The following is a 20,953-nucleotide window of genomic DNA, read 5'->3' as shown; positions in this document are numbered from 1 at the left end:
CCCAGGTGAGCTCCCCGCAGCAGCTGTCCCCACCTCAGCTGACAGCAACTCCAGCCTTCCAGCTGCTCAGGCCCATCATCTCAGAGCCACTCTCGGCCACTCTCCTTTTCTTACACCTTGCTTCCAATCTGTCAGCAAATGGGGCTGCCCTGCCTCCAAAATACAGCCAGCACCTGACCACTCCACCCACCACCACCAGCCTGCTCGGAGCTGCCTGCATCTTGTCCTCGTCCTGGCATTATAGCTACAGCCTCTTCACTGGTCTCCTCTTCTGGTCTCACTCACCCCCACTCAATACAGCTGCCAGGATCCTGTTAAAACACAACTCTAACCAGGTTCCCCCACACCCCGCTTGCTCAGCACCCTCCCAGGGCTCCCACCTCACTAGGATTTAAAGCCAAAGTCCTCACAATGAGCCAGGAGACTCTACAGAACCCGGCCATTCCTCCCGCTACTCTCTGGCCCGGCTCCCCAGCCCCATGGCCACCCCGCGCCCACCACGCTCGCCTCCTGCGTGCTCTTCTACAGGCCTGGCACAGTCCTGCTTGAGCCTGCACACTTGCTCTTCCTCTGCCCGGTATGCTCTTCTCCCAGAGGGTCACATATCTCTCTCCCTTACCTCCTATGGGTCTTTGGTCAAAGGTCATCTGAGTCTCAGCCAAAGTATTCCCTGACCTCCCTTCTTAAAAGCTGTGCCCCCCTCCCCAGACTCCGTATCCTCCCTTGCCCCCTTTTCTGTTGCCCTGGTCACCACCATCCTGCTCTCTGTGGGTGACGACTGTCTGGCTTCAACTAGACTGTCAGACCTGGGAGGTTGGGTCTCCTGAACAGTGTCTGGCACACAGAAGATGCACACACACCAAGCCACTCTGACCAAGCCAGGGAGGCCTTTAAACAAAACCAAACCAAACCTAGCATCTGGAGGGCTGCTCTCTCTCCCGTGTGGACCCTAAGGCCTGGGAGAGCAGGAGGCTGGACCAGGGCTGGGCACCACTCATACACAACAGTCAGACCTCTGCCTGGCTGTGAGTGAGGCTCAGACCCCGGTTGCGGGGGTGGGATAGGGAACCAGATACCCAATGCCCACCGGAAGTTAAAACTGCAACACAGAAAATTCACATGAACGTAACTAAGAATTGCCTAGGAGCAGGTTTTTAGAATACGAAGGCCAGAAACTTATGCATCCTCCCTGACCATCAGGCTCAAAAGGGCCAAGGGCCCCTCTGGACACAAACCCCCTCTCACCACCCTTAGGAGCATGGTAGCCAAGTGACAGGCACGAGATAACTTCCAGAACTGGAAGATCCTCAGCAGGCCTAGTCCCCAAACTGAGCTGCTCCCTCAACTTATGAGGGCAGACCTAAAGTGCTCAAGAATTCAAAAGTTCAGAAACTACTCTTAAAAGAGTCCCAGGTGATTGTGATACATGACCTGTCAGAATCCCATAACTGCCAAGCCCTTCCATTGTACACATGGGGAAACTGAGGCCCTACGAGGAGGGGAACCCTGCCCAAGCTCTGCAGGAGGTCAGCAGCTGATAGAGACAAAGCCTGGTCCTCCTCTCTTCCCATAGCCCCATACAACCTGCTGCAGACACCCACTTGTGGGCAAAGGTGCACACTGGTGGCATAGAGCCTGAGTCCAGCCCACACGGCTTTGTTTGGCCTACACAGAGTGGTGGTGGTGGTTGTTGTCTTTTTCTTTCTTACGTCAGAACTAGTTATGGGAATGTTCACTAAAAATTCAGATTTCTGGCTTTTCTCAGAAAAAAAAAAATCAGAAGATACTGCATTCCCACGTGGCAACATCAGCTAGCGAAGTGGTGGCCACCTGCAGTGCCCTGCAGCCCCTGGCCTCCTGTTGGCAATACTTGCCCAACCCATGGGTCAGCCAAGGGCCCAATCCCTGGAAGCTCCCCAATGGCTAAGAGACACAGGTTCAAGTCCTGGCTCTGCCACTCACTGTGCAAGCTGGACAAGTGGCTCCTCCTGTATGTGCCTCAGTTTCCCATCAGTAAAATGGCCCTCAAGTCCATCCTGAGCTCACAAGGTGGTGGTGAGGACAGATCAGTACCAGGCTGTGCACAGAATATGCGCTCAGGAAATGATTCCATTCTGAGCTATTCACCTCCTCCAGATGCCTCGAAACCAAGGCTGGGCCAGGGCCTTGTCATGGTGGGCTTGAAGGCTTAGTCTCCTCCTGGGGAGCCAGGGGACCACTGTGTCCACAGGACAGAGTCTAAGGCAGCCAGCCCCATGGCCAGAGAGTCAGCCCGACCCCGCTCCCTCACCCAGTCTCTGTGGCCTCGAGCCAAGGGAGAATGTATCACAGACAGCAGCCTTACTCAGGCTCTAAACATAAGGAAAAGAAAAAACTTACTACCGAGTTAAAAAGAAGGGAAGCAATTTTAAAAGCTTCACTGTTTTTAATCCCTCTTGAAACTTTCTTTGGGCCTGAAAAATCTTACTAACTGAACCATGGACATGCACACTGGGACCACAACCAAGAGACAAAACATGGGAATGGGGTCCTGCGCCAGTCCTAGACCCTGCCCCTGCAACACACATCTCTCCCAGCCAGCGTCATTTCATTCAAAGAACATTCACAAAATACCTACTATGTGACAGGAGCCGTGTGAGGCCTGGGGACACACCAGGGAACAAGGCAGACACGGTCCCTGTCCTTACAGAGTGCTCAGGATACGGGGGGGGGGACACAGACTTGATACTTCTGACAGCTTGTGTTAAGAGGAATAATAGGGGACATGTTGGGCACTGTAGACCATGGGCAGAGCCCCGTGCCCAGTGCCAGAGACCAGGAGAGGCTTCCTAAAAATTTAAGGAGGAGCAGCCAGTAGGCAGGTGAGGATGCTGGGTGTGGGGGTGTTCCCACCACAGAAAACCACACGTGTGAAGGTTGAGCAGAATGCAGGTGGGGAGCCCATGGGGTACAAGAAACTGAAATCTCAGTCTGGTGGGAACATGTATTGAGGGAGAGGAGGGGCAGGTAGGAACGAGAACTTAAAGGGCCTAGTAAGGAGTTTGTACTTGACCTCAAGGTCAGGGTAAAGCCAAGGAAGGGCCTAGAGTATATGCGGCGTGGAGTAGGGTGGGACTGACATTATAGAAAAGCCACTCTAACTGCCAAGTGGAGAAGGGTTAGGAGGGTAGGGGGCATAGGGACCAGTTGGGAGGCTGTAGCACGGATGCTGGGGAGAGATGCTGGGGCCGCACTAGGGCCTGGTCGGGTGGGAGAAGTGACAGACCAAGGGGCAGTAATATGCTAGCATGGCAAACAGCTGTGGTAGAAGCAGGAAGAACACCAGAAGACAAGGTGGTGAGGGCCTGATGTCACCAAGAGGTCAAGGAAGAGGACAGAGACACGTCACAGCTGTAGGCCACCCATTCTGGGAACAGAAGTCAGGCTGTGGTGGGCAGGAACTGAAGAGGAGGAAGAGCAGTAGAGAACAAAGATGACTTTAGAGGAGTCTAGCTGGGAAGGAGGAGGCTGGGGCTCCAGGGAAGGTTGTGGTTTTCAAGCTGGAGGAGGTTGGAGCACATTTAACTGGTGACAGGAGGAGATGCTGGACCAGGGACCTGAGAGGGGCCACCAGAGGGAAGGGCTGTGGCATGGATGGGCTCATCGAGGTCCAGCTGGTGGGTAGGTATGTGGCTAGGTGAGAATCCCTCCTCTGGGGGCCCCTCTTTTCTCTGAGAGGCAGGCAGGGGGGTCAGGCAGCTACCCAGGGTTCCTGACCCCTTCCAGCCAGCTCAGGCAGGGGACAATTTCAGGAGCCTCAGGTCTAAACTGGGAAAACCAGGAGAAAATGGAGGTTTCACATCAACCCTGTGGCTGGTTCCAGGATACTGGCCTGCAGTCCTACAACTGGCTTCAAAGCCCTACAACGGGCTCTGCTACCCGCAGACAGCCCTCTAAGAAATCCCCAGAGCCCAGAACAGCACTTCACCCAGAACAGCCCCAGTAGCCACCTGGATGCCATGGCGGGGCCCCTCCCTCTTTGCCTCAGTGCCCTCATAACCTCAGGCAGAGGAGGGCCACAGAGGCCAGGACTTCCAGTGCTGACTTCCCTACTGGCCTGGGCCTGGCCTGCTGAGGATGAGATAAAGTCTGTCCCAGCTCTGTCCACAGCATGAGCTCTAATTACCCAGCACTGAGACATTCAAAAGTGGCTTTTATGTACATATAAAAATATAGAACTCTGAACGATGAACTTTTCAAAGCAGGAGGCTATTTTTAGAGCTTTGCTTACTGAACCAACATTCAGCATTTCCCCATTTGTCAGCTGCTGCTGGCAAGAGGGCCAGGCGGCACGAGGAGTCAAGGACAGCAATTGAGGGCTGAGGGATCCTATCAGGCTACTTGAGCCTATCAAGAGAGACGCAGGTTTTGGGGACACCTCAAGCAGGTGAGGTTCACAGAAGTAGCAACTAGCTAGTGACCCCTGCTCTCGGAGCCATATGCTCTACACAGCTGTCAGGCTCCAACCATCCCACTGTGGTAATGATGCGAGCGACAGGAAGAGACAGCTAGAGCCCAGCACCTGAACACTAACCCCGACTTCTCTGAGCCTGTTTCCCACCTGCCCAACAGGGACGATGCCTTCTAACCCTGACTTCTCTGAGCCTCAGTTTCCCGCCTGCCCAGTGAGGAAGATGCCTTCTAACCCTGACTTCTCTGAGCCTCAGTTTCCCACATGCACACATAGGTAATGCCGCCACATCGCGGTACAAGGTGGGGGTCCATGAGACAGTACCTGGCAAGCCTCACCAATGGGCACTGCCAAGCCTAATGGGATGGGAATTATTTCAGGAGGGGCCAGGGCAGCGCCCTTCCTCAGAAAGGGCTTGTTCTCATCTGTGCACAGCCAGAGGGAAGACAATGTCTCCGTGTCCTGTGAGCCCAGTGCTGTGTAGCCAGGTCCTGCCCTTGTCCTGGTAACAACATGTTTTCAAAGGTCGTCTTTCCAGCCCCGGGGCGATGGCTGCTCTAGCCTCTCAGGCCAGGCCTCAGTCCCAAACATAAAGATGGTCTGTCTCTCAGCAGGAGCAGGAGCAGAACCTTCCCACTACTCATTTGTGAGTCACTCCCTCCTGTCAAAACAGCCTAGAGGACCAGACTGGAGACCGGGGCGGGGGGGCGGGGGTGGTCAGAGGGCAGAACCAAGAATCTGGAATCGGATCTGCCCCATCCTTGGGTGGCTCTGGGGGCTCTCATCAGAAAGAGCTCAGGGATTCTGGCTGTGCATAGACACAGAACATGGTGTCCACTGCACAGGCTGGCCTGCCAGCAGCCACTCAGTAGCATGGCAACACGGGAGAAGGGCCCGTGTGGCCCATCCTTAGCGGGGTCACCCTGGCAGGAGGGAAGGAGAAGTAGGTGTCTTGGATCTACAGTTTCTATCTTCCTAGATTAGCACAGCAAGCTCTGAGGTTTCTTTATAGCACGTCTCATGATCCGAATCTTTTTTTTTTTCCTTTCTTATTGACAAGTCTGCCTCTTCCCATTAAAGGGCCAGCTCAGAAGGGCAGAGTTGTCTGCCAGTTTTCTTCACTAATGTCTCCCCAGTGCCTAGAATAGGGCTTGACACTCAGCAGCTGCTCAGGCAGATTCCATTGAAAGAATGAATGAATGAGTTATGCTTCCAGTGGCCAGAGAACCCACAAACCCTGGGAAGTAAACTCGTACTGCAGAGAGAACACTGGTGCCCAATGAGGTTAGGGGCAATCAAACCCAAAGTCACAGAGTGGGCAGATAAGTCCCCTGTGCCCAGCACATGGCTGGGTATCCTCTCACTGCAGTTAATGTGCCTTATTGTCTCCCTGGACTAGGAGCCCTGTGAGAACTCTACCCTTCTCCTTTTCCTCTAAAACTCTTGGGCAGTGCTACCCTCATCAGGCTCCAATCTAGCTTTTAACATCAGCCACCTCATTTAGTTGGCAACAAGCCCGTGGGCAGGGGTTATTCCTCTCCATTTACAAGAGGGAATACCACCGAGGACTGCAGAGGAGACTTATCCAGGATCATGCGGCCAACATGTGGCACAGCTGGGATGGGGACTTGTGACTCTGGACCTCTGTTCAGTGCTCCTGTCTAACTCTGCAGCTGGGCTGCAGAAACATTAAAGGACTGCGGAAACTGGTATGTTTCTCCAAAGTAAGAACACGTGTTCACTGCTCAACAACACCGACCACGCCCCCCACGCCCCCATGCCTTGACTTACAAAGCAATAGGGGAGGCGGGGGAGGGAATTGGCAAAACAGCCCCCACCCCTGGGGGACTCCTTGGGCCATCTCCCCTTGGGCTGCCAGCCCTCCATGTCCACCTCCCACATCCTGGGAGGCCTGCCGGCAGGGCCAGGCACTGGTGGCCACAGACAGGAAGCAGGAGCAAAGAGACTCACTCAAAATGTTGGCACATGTGGGCTTTTCCTTGGGATCAAAGCCAGCTGGCAGAGGGGAGTCAGGAGGCTCTGGGTGGGGGCAGGGACCACAAGAAGGTTGAAGGGACTGGCACAAACTCTATAATTGGGCCCAGCCAGGGCCCCTGCTTGGACCAGAGCACCAAATTGGGGGAATAAACCTAAACAAAAGGAAAATCAGCCCCCTAATGCCAATTCTGCAGCCAAATCCAGGATGAGCTGCCTTTCCAGAGAGAGCCTACTCTCCTCTGTGCCATCTGGGCCAGGATCAAGGCAAAGGTGAGGCCCATCCATCCGGGGACCCTGGGCCTCTACCCCAGGAGAGTTGGCTGGAAGGCTGGAGCCACTGGAGAGCCAGCCCAGCGCCTCCCCGGCACTCTTCATAAGGAGTAGGTTTTAGACTACACAGAGCTGTCTGGATGGTAGAGAACTCTGTGAGAGAAGCTCACAAGAGCTTGAACACAAAGCTCCAAATCAGCAGACCTTGACCCAATCTGGTCTACAAAGCATGCTCAGTGTGGCCCAAACAGTGTTTTTTAAAGGAACTGGAATGAATCGCCACGATTTTACCATCCAGAGATTTTATATGGAAATCCAGGTTTCTGATTACTCTTGAGGGCAAAACAATTGAGGATCTGGTCACACTGGGTCCATATTCCCGCTTGATAACAGTCAGGTGGAGCTGAGTGGCAACTATACCCATCAGACGCAAATGCTCTCCCGTTGCCACAGTCCCTACCCTCCCTATAGGTGGCCTGCTCCTCTCCCTTACATATCCTTCCGTCTTCTGAGGGCATCTGCATTTGCTTGTGACGCTTTCAAAGGACCAAAATCCAAGATCCAACTCAAAGAGTAGAACCAGGACCTGCAGCTCGGGGTCAGTCATTCCCAGGGAAACTGATTTAGGATACACGTCCCGAGAGGCAGGGTTCAAAAATTCCCTCAACTCTACACAGCTGGTGGGAACACCAAGGCCTCTGTTTTGCTGCATCCTCTGAGAGTTTGATTTTCACATGACTCTACCCAAAGTAACAGCATCCTCCTGATCACAATCCACAACTGTGTGGTCATCATAACCTCCAGGCCTCAATTAACCAGAAGCCCTCATGCTTAAGTTTCATATGGGTAAGATATAATTTCAAAAGCCATCTGATACCTGGTGTTTATTCCAAAACTGGACTCTCAGGGGAGGTGCCCTGAGGTGTGAATGCCTTGAACCCAAGCTCATCCCTCCCTTGGCAGCCCTTGGCCCGCCTCTGAGAGGGGCAGTCTGCATTTGGAATGATGCCCCTACAGCTCCAGGAGTGCCCACAGGGAATGTGAGGAAAGCTCTGGGTCTAGCGAGTTCTAGCTTCCCCACATCCCCACATCCAGGCTAAGTGACCTGGGGCAAGTTAACTCACCTCTCTGAACTTCCGTTGTCACACCTTTACAATGGGTATTATTCCCGCCTGGCTTACCAATAGGAACGTGGGAATCAAGCAAGGACATGCTTTGCCAACCGCGAATCCTTACGCAAACACAGGGGACTGTTTCTGCTGGGAACCATCAACCTGAGAAGAAGAGTTCAACCACAATTCTTTGCTGGGCTTATCAAGACCAGAGAGAGGGACATCAGGAGAAGCACTCCCCAACCCAACGCCGAATCAACCCCTCCCTTCTCAAGAAACCAGAAACATCTCTTGTGCATCTGTATAAAGCTCCGCATTCTCCAAAGCCCCTATCCTTTCACTCTACCCACAGCTCACCTGGTCTTGGGCAACAAAGTTTACAGAACTGCTTCCCCAGCCATGATCTCATGATCTGTGGATGAAATCACCCTCTTCCCCTCCCTTATTTCTTTTATTAACCATTTCCTAGAACCTGCCCTCTGCCAGACCCTCACCCCCAGCTATGTCAGGGCAGTTCTTGCTGGTTTTGACTGCACAAAGATGACCAGAAGCTTCCAACCCCTAGGCTCACTCGGAAAGATTTTTCAGAATACACACACACACACACAGAGCCAAAAATCTTCCTGGCTGAGCCAAATTAAATACAGAGGCCTCTAGTTATTTCCATACGCGCAAAATGGACTTAAATAAAGCAGTTCTCTGTGGCAGGCTACAGCAGACAGGGCTAGGCCGGGCCCCAGGGACGCCCAGGAGGGCTGGGTGGGAGGCACAGGCTGGGGAGGCTGGCTGTAACAGACTATGTAGAGAGGAGAGAGATGCCCACTGCTGCAGCCTCCCTCCTCACAGCCCACCCTGTCTGCCAAGGCCAGGGGTGGAGGGTGGGATGTCGCAATAGAGATTGGGACAATCTTGGCCTCAGCTCTGAGTCCCATACCCACACCGCCACCCCCAGGTGACCTCCAGACCCTCCCTGCTAAGCCCACCTCCCAGCAGCCAGAAAGCGCTTTCTAAAATACAAATTGCCCAAGTCCCCTCTGGCTTAAAATCTTTGTCCTGGTCCAAACTCCTTAGTGTGGCACCTAAGCCTTCCCTCCCCCCTCCAATGATAGGGCCCCTGCCCACCTCTCCAGCCTGCCGTCTGCCTCGATGCCCCTATCTCACTCCCTAAGATTGATTTTATCCATCTGTATGCTCCAGCTGTACACAGCTGTCTGTGGGACAGGTGGTCACGCGCCGCTGTGCCTTTTCACTCATGCTGCTCCCTGTTCCTGGGACACTCAGCGCCCCGCAGCAGAGGGAGCACAGTCCAGGTCAGCACATGGAGCATGTTTTTATCTGTCTGTGTCCCCAGTGCCCCCAGCACAGTGGTTAAAAAATGTGGTAGAGAATGAATGAACTGATGATGATGAAAATAATAATAATACGATAACAGACAACAGCTGTGCCACGCACTGCTCTTAGCATTTATGCATAGAACTAACTCATATACTGTAATCATCACAACAACCTTGTAGGTGCTATTATCATCTTTCCATTTTGTAGATGAAGAAACTGAAAGAGGTGATGTTACTTGCCCAAGGCCACACCCTGCTGATAGACCACACTGCTTCACATCTCCCTACCTTTCTCATGTTCTTCTCTCTGCCAGAGAAGCCCACTCGCTTTGTCTGTCCACCAAACTCCCCTTGACCTTTCAGGACCCGGCACAGCAGCCAGGAGGCTCTAGAACTCCCCATCTGCCGCAGCACCCAGCATAGAGCAGGGGCTCAGAAAGGGTCTGAGGGACAAATGAAGGCTCAGGGTAGGAAAAGCTGCCCCCTACAGCCTCCCTCAGGTACAACTCTGACACACAGAACCCTTCCTTGGTGACTGTCTAGCACTTGGCAGGCAGGAGCTGTTACCTTGGGCAAGTGACTTGGCCTCTCTGTGCCTCTGTTTCTCAGCTATAAAATGTGTACTGTCCACCTCACAGGGTTGCTGTGAGGGCTAAACGATAACGTGCACACAAATCCTCAGGCTAGGGCTTGTCACCCAGCAAGTGCTCAGGGATAGGGCCTGTTATTACTGTGTAAGATTGTTATTACTTCCCACATCACATGAGCACCACAGGGACCAAGAAGGAGGGGCTGTAAGTCAGTGAGGAGGTCAAAGTGGGAAGAGGTCTTAAGGACAGTCCTTTGTTCAGAAATAAGTGTAAGACTAAGGACAGTCCTTTGTTCAGAAATAAGTGTAAGACCATCTGACCCAACAGCATCATCCACACATGAGCAAAGTGACAGGTGAATTGCGCAGGTCATGGTCACTCTGTGGTTCAAAGGCAGAACTGGGGTGGGACTCAAGCCCACTGCTTCTTTCAGTTAAACTTGGTTGACACTGCATAACCCAGCAATTCCACTCCTAGGTAAATAACCAAAAGACTTGAAGGCAGGGACTCAAACAGATACTTGTACACCAATGTTCTTTGCAGCACTATTCACAGTAGCCAAAAGGTAGAAACAACCCAAGGGTCCATCAACAGATGAATAGATAAACAAAATGTGGTACATCCGTACAGTGGAATAATAGTCATAAAGATAAATGAAGTTCTGATACAGCCTACGACATGAATGAATTTGAAAACATTATGCTGAGTGAAATAAGTCAGAAATAAAATCTCACTTACATGAAATATCTAGAATAGGCAAATGTATAGAGACCAAAATTTGAGTGGTTACCAGGGCTGGGGAAATGGGAGGTACTGCTGAAGGGGTACAGAGTTTTTGTTTGGGATGCTGAAAAACTTTTCTAGATAGATGGTGACGGTTGCATAACATGGTGAATGTAATTAATGTCACTGAGTTGTATACTTAAAAATGATTAAAATGGCAAATTTTTTGTTATACATATTTTACTATAATAAAATTACTAAAAAAAAAAAAAAAACTTTGGTTGAGGACCAAGAACTGTGTTAGAAGCCAGGGATAGTAACTGTAATATTAAATTCATAATAATGATATTCATAATAACGATAGCAACTAAGATTTATTGATCACGTATGCTGAGCCAGGCTCCAAGCAAGGCAATATGGGCTGGCCCAAGACTGAGTGACGGACAACGTGGGGGTAGAGGAGAAAGAAGGAGCGTGAAGATGACCTCCAGCACTCTGGGTGGAAGACACAGGAAGAGAAGTAAATTGGGGAGGGGAGATAGTAAGTTTCCTTTGGAACTTGCTGGGTTAGAGGTACCCACAAGATACCAAAGGAGAGGTGTGATGAGTTGGCAGCTGGATGTCTGGAGCAGCTGGATGTCTAGATCGGAAGCCCCAGAATGGAAGGGACTATGTGGGGAAGAGAAGGGAAGAGAGCCTGGGACAGGGACCTGGGAAATCCCAATATCAAAAGACACGTGGGGAGAGGAGCTAGCCAAGCTGGCAGGGAAGGAGCCGCCATCATAGTAGGATGAAAATCGGGAGGGTGGAGCCACTTAGGCCTGGAAGCAGAGTGCTTGGAGGCAGCACATCAAGACTACTAGAGGGCAAGCAAGTGGCCAAGGGTGTCCCGAGCAGGAGGCAGTACCACAGCCCACTCTATTACCTAGCAAAGGAACTCTGCGGAGGCAGCCAAAGGCCTTGGAGGAATTCTGCCTGGGGGAGCTGAGGGACTGATAAACAAGGCTGAAGGCTCTGAGGCAGGAAGTTGGTATACTCCAGTGATAGTGGAAACCCCTTGCCCCTGACCTTGGGAAGCCCTTGATCTGATGGAAGAGACACACTGCCCACCTCCACTTACCATCAGGCCTAATCGGGGAGGCACGGCCCCACCCTCAGGAGTCGTAGGGTGATGAAGGACAAGCAATCCTCAGCCTGACATACAATTTGGGGACAAGGTCCTTACCCAGGAAGGCCCTGTCTGACAGGGAAGTCACAGGCTTGGCCTCACCTGGTCACCTCCAGACATATGGTTCTTTGCCCCTGAGCTGCCAGGGGTCAGCCATCACTTGGTTATCAAGGCTGGGACATGGTCCCAAGGACAGGGTTCCTGAGCTGGGCCGACACAGTCAAATGAGTTCAGGGAACACTATGTTCTGTCCCAGAGACCCACCCAGCAACACGACACCTCCATGGCCAGAAATGAGGCTGAACCCAAGACAGGTTTTTGGTTTAAAAAAATCAACAAACCATCTGGGATTTGCTTCAAAATAATCTGGGGGCAGGAGGAAGCCGATAAGGATAGAAAATACATAAACTTGCACATGGGTATTATTTTACCATCTTCTCTACTTTCATACATGTTCTAAATTTTCCATAATAAAAAGTTTTAAAAAAGTAATGCTAAGAATCTGCTATCCACAACAAAGCCTGTTTTCTTCCTGGGCCATTTTTGTCATTTCTATTAAGTGAGTGGGAAAAAAAAAAAAAAAACCCTGCACATTAAATGATGGCTCTGGGAAAAGTCAAGGGCCCAGAGGGAACAGAGAATTTGCATTTGCCCGGCTGTACCACCCCCTCCTCTAGCAGCAGCAGAAAAAGCCACTTCCTCAAACACTTCCTCTCCACCCCCAGCACGGGACATACAGCACTGTCCAGGGCCTATGCATGGAAATAACAGCAATAACAGGAATAATGGTAATAACGCTGTTGCTGTTGTTAGTTGCCGTTGAGTAGATTCCGACTCATGGTGACCTCATGTGTGCAGAGTAGAACTTCTCCATAGGGTTTTCAAGGCTGTGACCTTTCGGAAGCAGACCTTTGGCGCCTCTGGGTGGGTTCGAACAACCAACCTTTTGGCTAGCATTAGAGCGCTTAAACATTTTGCCACCCAGGGAGTCCCAATGGTAATAATAATTGTCATTAACACCAATGAATAAGAATCATGGGACTGGCTGGCATTTTCTGACCACCTACTATGTGCCTGGCACTCCACTGGCCCCCTTATTCCCATTATCTCCACTGAGAGTTGTCCTGATACCGTCAGGGAATCCAGAGGACAGTGTTTAGACCCAGATGACTTCCCAGGGCTGGCAAGCACATTTCTGAGATGCAAGGCCACTGGGCAGAGCCTCCACGGGTCCTCTGCCCACTCTGCAAAATGGCAATCCACCTCTGGGCCCATCCACACCTCACTCGTCAGGTACCCAGTGCTGTCGTTTGGGTGTGTATGAGCCAGAACCCAGTGGGGGTCCTGCAGGTCCCTTCTCTGCCTCCTTCACCCTCTTACCCTTCCTGCCTCTGCCCCAAATCCTCCCCGCCCTCAACAATGTCAGGGAAGGGAAAAGCGGGTCTATTAATTAACCAGAAGCTCCAACTATGTTCTGCAAAGCCTAAATATGTTGTTTTCATCCTCTAGCCTCAGTTTTCTTGTCTGTAAAATAGGAACAACGGCTTCAGGGAGGTTCAATAATATATAAATATGTATAAAATTCAAAAGTCACCCAAATGCCAGATATTACCATTTTTATTCTGTAGCCCTGTTCCAGCCCCAGTTTCAAGCCTGCAAACTACAGACCCACCAAAAACAGTCGTGGCTTTGCCCATACCCTGCTGAACCTGTTCACCCTTCCTGCCCGTATTTATTGGGCACCTGTTGTGTGTGCTACCCACATGCCTCCCCCTGAGACAAATGAACCACAGAGGCTCACAGAGGTGACATCCTTGTTCCCACCACACACCCAGTAAGGGGCAGAAATGGGACTCATACCAGGTTTCTCCAGCACTAAATGCCACCCCTGCTCATGTGGCGGCTAGACTGGGCTGGAGAGGGCACAGCAGCAGAAGAGACCTGAGGCCGCTGACCTGTGGTCAGGCTCTGGAGCTTTGACTTTATTAGGCACCAGAGGCAGCCCAGGTAGGGCCAGGACCCCAGAGCTGCCCCCAGCCCCGGAAGCTTAGCACAGGGCACCATCTGAGAACTCCAGAGTGCCACTGCTCTGCTCCATCTGTCACAGGGCTAAAGGCATCAGCCTTAGTGCACCAGCCTTAAAACGTCCCTCAGCGGCCTCTCCCTCACACACAGCTCAGGCCATTTGCCTGCCATGTTTTGGAAATCTTCACCCTAGCCAAGCTGCAAGCCACCTTACTCTGCACTTCTTCCAATCCACAGGCAAAATGATTTCCTTAACACTCTGTCTACTTCTTAGTGGGCTGTTTAACGCTGCAGCTGGAGACAGCAGGCTCTAAGCACACGAACCAGCCTAGGGGGCTTTAGTCACTTCTCACGTGTCTGCAATCTGGCCGCCTCCTCATGCATGAACAGCCCTCGGCCCTCCCTTTGCTCTCCCTTACTATCATCTCTCTGCCTCCCTCTCTCTTAACCCTGGCATTGTCTATTTGCCCATCCCATCTAGTAACACATTTTCCCTGAACAAGTAACACAGTCCAGCCCAGGTGAATTTCTCAGCCCTGAAATAACAGCTAAAAGCTACCATTTATTGGGCCAGGGCCACCACCCATTTGTCATTTGTGATACTGTAGTGGCTACTGGAAGCTATACTGGAAGCATGTCACCAGTATTTCAAATACCAGCAGGATCACTCATGGTGAACAGGTTTCAGCAGAGCTTCCAGACTAAGAAAAACTAAGAAGAAAAGCCTGGCAATCTACTTCTGAAAATCAGCCAATGACAATCCTATGGATAACAACAGAATATTGTCCAATACAGTGCTGGAAGATGAGCTCCAAGGTTGGAAGGCACTCAAAATATACAGTGACCACAACGTGGATTCCAGCATATTAACGATCGTTGTGTTCTGGTGTACATCGGGTCACCATGAGTTGGAGCTGACTTGACAGCAACTAACAGTAACAACAATCATTTATCAGGTGTCTGCACACTGTTTAACTGCTTTGTGTGGATTAATTCACTTAATCCTCTCAACAACCCTATGAGTTCCTATTATCATCCACATTTTACAGATGGGGAAACTGAGGCATGGGCCAGTTAAGTAACATGCCCAAGATCACACAGAGTGAGAAACAGAGCTATGATTCCAATACAGGTGGTCTGGCTGCAGAATCTGACCCCCTAACCACTAGGCTAAACATCCTTCCTCTGCAAATGATCACAGGGTCATGAAGTTCAGCTCGCTTTTCATAGATAAGTAAACTGAGGCCCAGAGAAGGAGTGTGACAAGATGGGCAGGCAAAGCACTCTGCCTGGTGCCAGGGCATCTGGGAAGGCAGAATGCCAACAGCCAATCAAGCCAGTTCCACCCCAGAATTTTCTGGGCCTCCTCTGTCTGGAGGGAGAGACCCTCCAAAGGTTAGTAATAACCATGGAAGTAATAGTAACACCAACAGTTTAGCTAACATTTATGGAGCTTACTACAAGCTCCATAACATATAATATTACGTAAGTGCTTACTATAAGGCACTATTTTAAATGCTTTACATGTATTAACTCATTTAATCCTTGCAGTCAGAAATAGAAAAGTAAACACCATTTGCCTCTGTCTTTTAAAATAGGCATGGGAAGAAAGTACTCATCTCAGCAGACAGATTTCGGCTGGCCCTGGATAATAGGCTATTTCGGAGACCCTTTCCGGGTGTGTGAATGAGGAGGGCACCTCCCAACTGAGGGTTCCTTCCGAATTTCCAGTTTATAAACGGTCCCTCTCCCTCCTGTGGGACTAAGCTCTGCGGCCCACATGCATGCAAGTCCTCTGAGACATCAAAGGCCCGGCCTTGGACTTCCTTACCGCACAGAAACCCATCATGGCTGCGCACTGGCTCCACAGTCATGGGACAGTTGGTGTCTGTCCCTCAAGACCCCATTCCACACCGAGGCTGGGCTGGAGCCATGCGCAAGATGCAAGCATGCTACCCCCTTCCTCAAAAATGCCACAAGGACTCGGGGCCAAAGGCCACTGCCCCAGAATTCTGCCGGAGAACCTGGGGAAGCAGCTCTGGGCCTGTGCGGAAGCAGTGAGGTTTTGCAAGAGACCTGTGAGCTGTCACCGACCAGCTTGCAGGTAGGAGGCTGAATGCTTTGGGAACCCTGACACCAAGGACACCAGAAACCTGTTAGTTGTCTTGGGAAAGATGCGAAGCCTCCATTTACGATGGTAGCATGTTTTGCTGTAGGTTATCTCATCCCAGAGGAAGCAGAGCCTGGCTATAAAGAGCACAGACTCTGAAGTCAGGCCGACTGGAGTTCAAACTCCAGCTCCAAAACTTGCTAGTACCGTGGGCAAGTCACATAACTTTCCCCCACCTGAAAAATGGGACAACAGAGGCCCTTATGCATAATGTGCTTTGAGAATTAGGAACTTCACACAGAGTTCACTAAATTGGCAGCCATGATTATTATCATTATTATTACACTGACCTTTGAACAAAGAGGAAAAAACAAATGTAGTCACCGTTTCCCCATCCCCACAAGCAGGGAGGGGACCCTTGCTATGGCTCCACATCTGGGCCTTAAGTTCAAATTAAACTCTCATACGTTAGGGGCCGCAAACTGAGGAAAAACAGGAAAGAAGGACCCTTTCCATTAAGGAGCAGGGAAGCCATAGCCAGGTATGAGTACAGCATAGAAAGTTATTAGAGTCAGAGCAACTAGAACCAGAGCCTCAGACCCTCAAAGATAGAGAGGGGCTTCACAAAAAGCTATGCAGGCTCTAGAAATCAGTCCTTAACCCCAGAAGCTGACAAAAAAGAAAACTGAGAGGAAGCGTTTTAATTTAACACTAATTTCATAAAAGAGAAAAGGCGGTAATGATGATTACCACAACTAGTTCATAGACAACTACCATTTGCTGGGCACCTAATATGCATCAGTCACTAGGCAAGGCTGTACACCCCCCCACCAGGAGGTATTTCTGGCCCCATTTCATGGGTAAGAAAATCAAGGCTCAGAGAAGTGAGGCAATATATGTGGAGCCACACAGCTGGGAAGAGGTGGACCCAGGGTTTTGTATGACCTCAAGGCCTGTGCTCTGTGATGCACAGTTTCACACTATTAATCTTGATTCTTCTACATCTAGTCCAGGGCCTGGCACAAAGTAGGTGTTCAGGAGATATTTGCTGAGTGAATGAAGGAACATAGAAAAGTGCAAGGCTGGGTGACCCAAGGGGTTGGGTGATCATCTCCAGAGAACAAAGCACTCCTCCAAGCCCAGGAGAACATGCAGGCATTCATTCACACATTCAATGATGCATTCATTCATTGATGATGGAGTATGTCTACCCCTTGGCCAGACACTATGCTAGGTAGGCACTGGAGCACAGAGCTTGGAGGGGCACCCACACCACTCAGGGTACAGCCACGGCAGCCAGAACAGCAGCAGGTCCCAGGTGGCATCATGCCATATTTCCACCATAATCGCCATCAATTTTCTTTTAGCAGCAGCTCATGCAGTGGGAGCAGTCAGATTCTCCCAAGCCACACCAATTAATTCTTCAAGAGCCTTAACGGCCTTTTGACTCGTTACGATTTGCTTTCGAGGATCAATGATAAATCACACTCAACAGCCTTTAGGCATCCTCCCCCACCACACACACACACACACACACACACACACGCGCGTACACACATGCTCACACATACGTATATACATAAGCTCTTGTGCACACACACACACTTCCACAGACCTGGTCCACCGCTAGGGAAGACTTTTCCAGGCCTCCAGCTACGTCCAAGCCCAGTGCTGTCATTCTTGCCTCTGTGCTTACTGGGCTGATATACCGCATGCCATCATAATTCAAAGGAAATTTACAAAAGAGGAAGGGATAAAATCCAACAGGTCACTGGCAGTGGGAACCTCACTAACTTCAATAAGCGCAGCATCTGACCCAGTGTGCAAAAGCCGTTTAGACACCACATTCTCTGAGCAACTCTGTGAAGCAGTTTCATCATTCCCTTCCACAGAGGGAAACTGAGGCTCAGAGGGGTGTGGTAACTTGCATAAACTCACAAAGCTGCACTGGGATTTCAGACAAGGTGTTTGCCTCCCCGAATTCATGCCCAGAGCTGCCTTGGACTCACAGATTCTCATGTAAACTGTGATCCCGTGTTTTGAAGAGTCCAGTCAGATAAAACCTTACAGACACCCACACACACTCATACCAAGCTCCCGCAGCCCCCGGAGCCCCTGTCTAATCTCTTCCAGAAATACCTATTTGCTCGGTCATCACAGTTTGACTGTGCAGCTGTCAGTCCTACCCATGTTTTTTAACCAAAGCTGTGTAAATATTAGCACAACTAGTTCATAGTCCAACTTCTTTGAGTTAAAGCCTGGAAATCCTGGCAGGGTGGGCAGGGGCCCTCTGGAGGCCCTACATGGGAACATCTGGGGGTCTACTCTGGGCTGCCTTTCTCATATTCTGGTCAAGTCACTATATTCCCTCCTATTCAGAAAGGAGCTAGGAAGAATCCTGGGGTGCCATAAGGCTCAAAGAGCAAAGCATCCAGGTGCTGAGATGCGAGGTATCACACGTGTTGTTAAAGAGAAGACTGTAAATGCAAGGCGGTGCGGTTGTACCAGGAGTGGCTATTTTGGGTTGTTACAAGCTGGGTGTCCCCGAAGGTCCCTGGACCGTGCTGGACCCTATCTGGGTTTAGAGAGGGGAGATGGCCAGCTGGAAGGACTCTGAGAGGCAAGCTGAAAGGCTTGTTCCTGGCTCAGCCTCCACAGGCTGGGGGCTGGGCTGGTTCTCTTGCCCCCTCCCCCAGGCTCCCTTCTGAACCACATACCAAGTACTCTAGAGCAAATGTGACCCACCTGCTCTGTGGCTGAAGGGCAAACTGTGGGCTGTGTCCAAGCGGGGCTCCTCACTCTCAGGACACCTGTCCCATGCACTGAGACTAGGGAGCAGCTGCTCCTCACCAACCCAGACCACAGAAGAATCCAAGCAGGCTTCTCTGCAGCTGGAAAATTTAGATCAGTTACATGGAAGGACTTCCAATGAGAAGAGATATGGGACTGAGAAATATGCAAAAGAGGTGGCCATGGACATCCCAACTGGAAGGGTGATATGGGAGAGGTCCTAGTGGAGGGATCCCTTGTCCCTTTCAGCTTGGGGGAGGGGGTATGCGGGGAGAGGATGCTAACTTGTTTCTCATGGTTACCATCAGTGTTCTTCACTAGACTAGTGGCTCCATGAGGGCAAGGACTCTGGGATTTGTTCATTGCTATGTCCCCAGAGCCCAGAACACAACAGAACTCAATAAACCACAGGGCCTTAGTATTGATGAGACTTAACACTCAACCTCAGTTTGGTCTCCTGCAATATGGGGATGCCAGAACCACAAGCATAATAATGCAAACACAAGACAGGGTAGGAAAGCCTTGGACTGTGTAAGGCAGCGTGCACGCGTAGAATATGAATAATGTGGCCCCCATTCTAGGACGGATGCCACCAACTCGAGACAGATGGCCCTGCAGCTGCAACTTGCCGGGCCTCCACCCCAGACACAAGGAGGGCTGGGTCCTTGGAAGCCCCACCCCCAAGCCTCACACAGAGCCTCAAGCCCAGAGTCCTGGGCCCCTAGACTGGGGCAAGGTAGGGTAGAGGAGAATATACGTATGTTTTCAGTGGAACTGCCAGACACGCGCTGCAGAATTTTTGAACTTCAAGATCAAATGGCTTCAGGTGGGCTCTCCTCAGAGGGGTCTGACCAAGCCAAGTCATCTTGTCAACAAATTCCCTCAGCCACACACCCTTGCTCCTGGAGGGGCCTGCAGACAGTGCAGGGGGCAGCTGTGCTGGAGAGCAGGGAGAGGAAATCAATATTCCCAGCACACACAAACACACACACACACACACATTCTCTCTCTCCATAAATACCAGCCCTTGGATGCTCAGAGAGCCTCCCACAGGCCCCCCAAACAGAAAAGCGCTGGCCTCTCTGGCAGAGACCCCACCCCTGACCAATACAGGCACACACTTGCGCCCTCCCCCCACATAAACGAACACCTCAGCCCCTCACACCCGCACTCAGTCACAAACAGCAGCCACACACAACTCAAACTCTCGGCTCAAGGCGGCCGCACGCCCCCAGGTGTCCCCACACAACTGTTCGCACACTTGGATGCCCGTTCAGTCCTGGATGGGTCTCTCCTGAACACACTCACCTGGGCCTCGCTGACAGATGTGCACACATAAACACAGACGCACACCAGGGCTCCCCACCAACAACCCTGCCAGCACCCAGACACCAACCCAGACACAGCTCTCACAAACTCCATCCAGCTGGCTTTCTTTCTCTTACACTTCCACCACTCCCCACAAACTCCCGCCCCAAAGTCACTCTCTCACACAGAAACTCATCCTGCCTGTCCCTCTCTCACATATAAACTCTGGTCCTGCCCGTGTCGGGTCTCTCTCTTTCTCTCTCACACACACACACTCCCGTCCTGTCAGACGGTATCTCACACACAGGCACTCAAGCACACCCATTCCAGTTCTCTCTGTCTCTCTCTCTCTCACACACACAGACACACACAGACACACACACACAGACACACACACACACACACTTCCACTTGCAGCCCTGGCAGTCCCTAAGAAACCACCACACAAACAAAACACACTACCCCGGGCTTCCTCACAAACCACAGACACACTGCATGCGATTGTGGGGTGGCTGGGGATACTGCTGCCCCCGAGACCCCCTCCCGAGGCGCTGACAGCCCCCCCCCCCCCCCACCCCCGGCCCTGCCGGCCCATCCCAGGGCCGCTCCTCCCCGCCGCCCTCCCGCGCCCACCCACCGCCGCTCGGCCCCGCCCGGGGCCCTTACCCGCTGTCAAGCTCCAGTTCTAGCAGCGACTGGGTCCGCTCCGAGTTGCAGTGCAGGCACCACATGGCGGCCGCAGCGGCAGGTGACGGGGGCCGGGCGCCCGGGACCCAGGCCCAGACGAGCGCCGCCGCCTCCCGCCAGCCACGGCCGGACCCCAGGGCCGACAAACGACCACCCGGGGACCCGACCACCCGCCACCGACCACGTCGGGTCGCCAGTCCCAGTCCCCGCCGGTTGCCCCTGTTCTCACGGCTCCCGGCCCCGAGTCTGAACCCCCAAGCCAGTCGATCCTGCCCCTCAGCCCCTCCGCTGCCGCCGCCCGCCTGTCGCAGCGCGAGGCCGGGCCGGAGGAATGTGGCCCGGGAGAGGCGGGGCCGGGGGCGGAGCTAAGCGGAGCCAAGGGAGGAGT

The 20,953-nt window shown here is 51.9% G+C and overlaps 1 protein-coding gene across 4 annotated transcripts in view; it reads right to left on the bottom strand.

Annotated features, from left to right (window-relative positions):
• Positions 1–20,953, bottom strand: part of IQSEC1 (IQ motif and Sec7 domain ArfGEF 1) — a 216,068-nt gene that overhangs the window by 72,979 nt on the left and 122,136 nt on the right. Inside the window, exon 1 of one of the 4 annotated variants that reach the window (XM_004368376.3) lies at positions 20,545–20,886. The exons of the other annotated variants lie outside the window; for them this stretch is intronic. Within the exon in view, the coding sequence (XP_004368433.1) occupies positions 20,545–20,609 (65 nt within the window). The 5' untranslated portion in view covers positions 20,610–20,886. Of the gene's footprint in view, positions 1–20,544; positions 20,887–20,953 lie in introns of those variants that run through there. 4 annotated transcript variants of the gene reach the window in all.

Source organism: Trichechus manatus, unplaced genomic scaffold (genome assembly GCF_000243295.1).
Source record: "Trichechus manatus latirostris isolate Lorelei unplaced genomic scaffold, TriManLat1.0 scaffold00001, whole genome shotgun sequence".
Taxonomy (NCBI): Eukaryota; Metazoa; Chordata; class Mammalia; order Sirenia; family Trichechidae; genus Trichechus; species Trichechus manatus.
The sequence above is the reverse complement of the archived record's forward strand: the minus strand, read 5'-3'. Positions and strand labels throughout refer to the sequence as shown.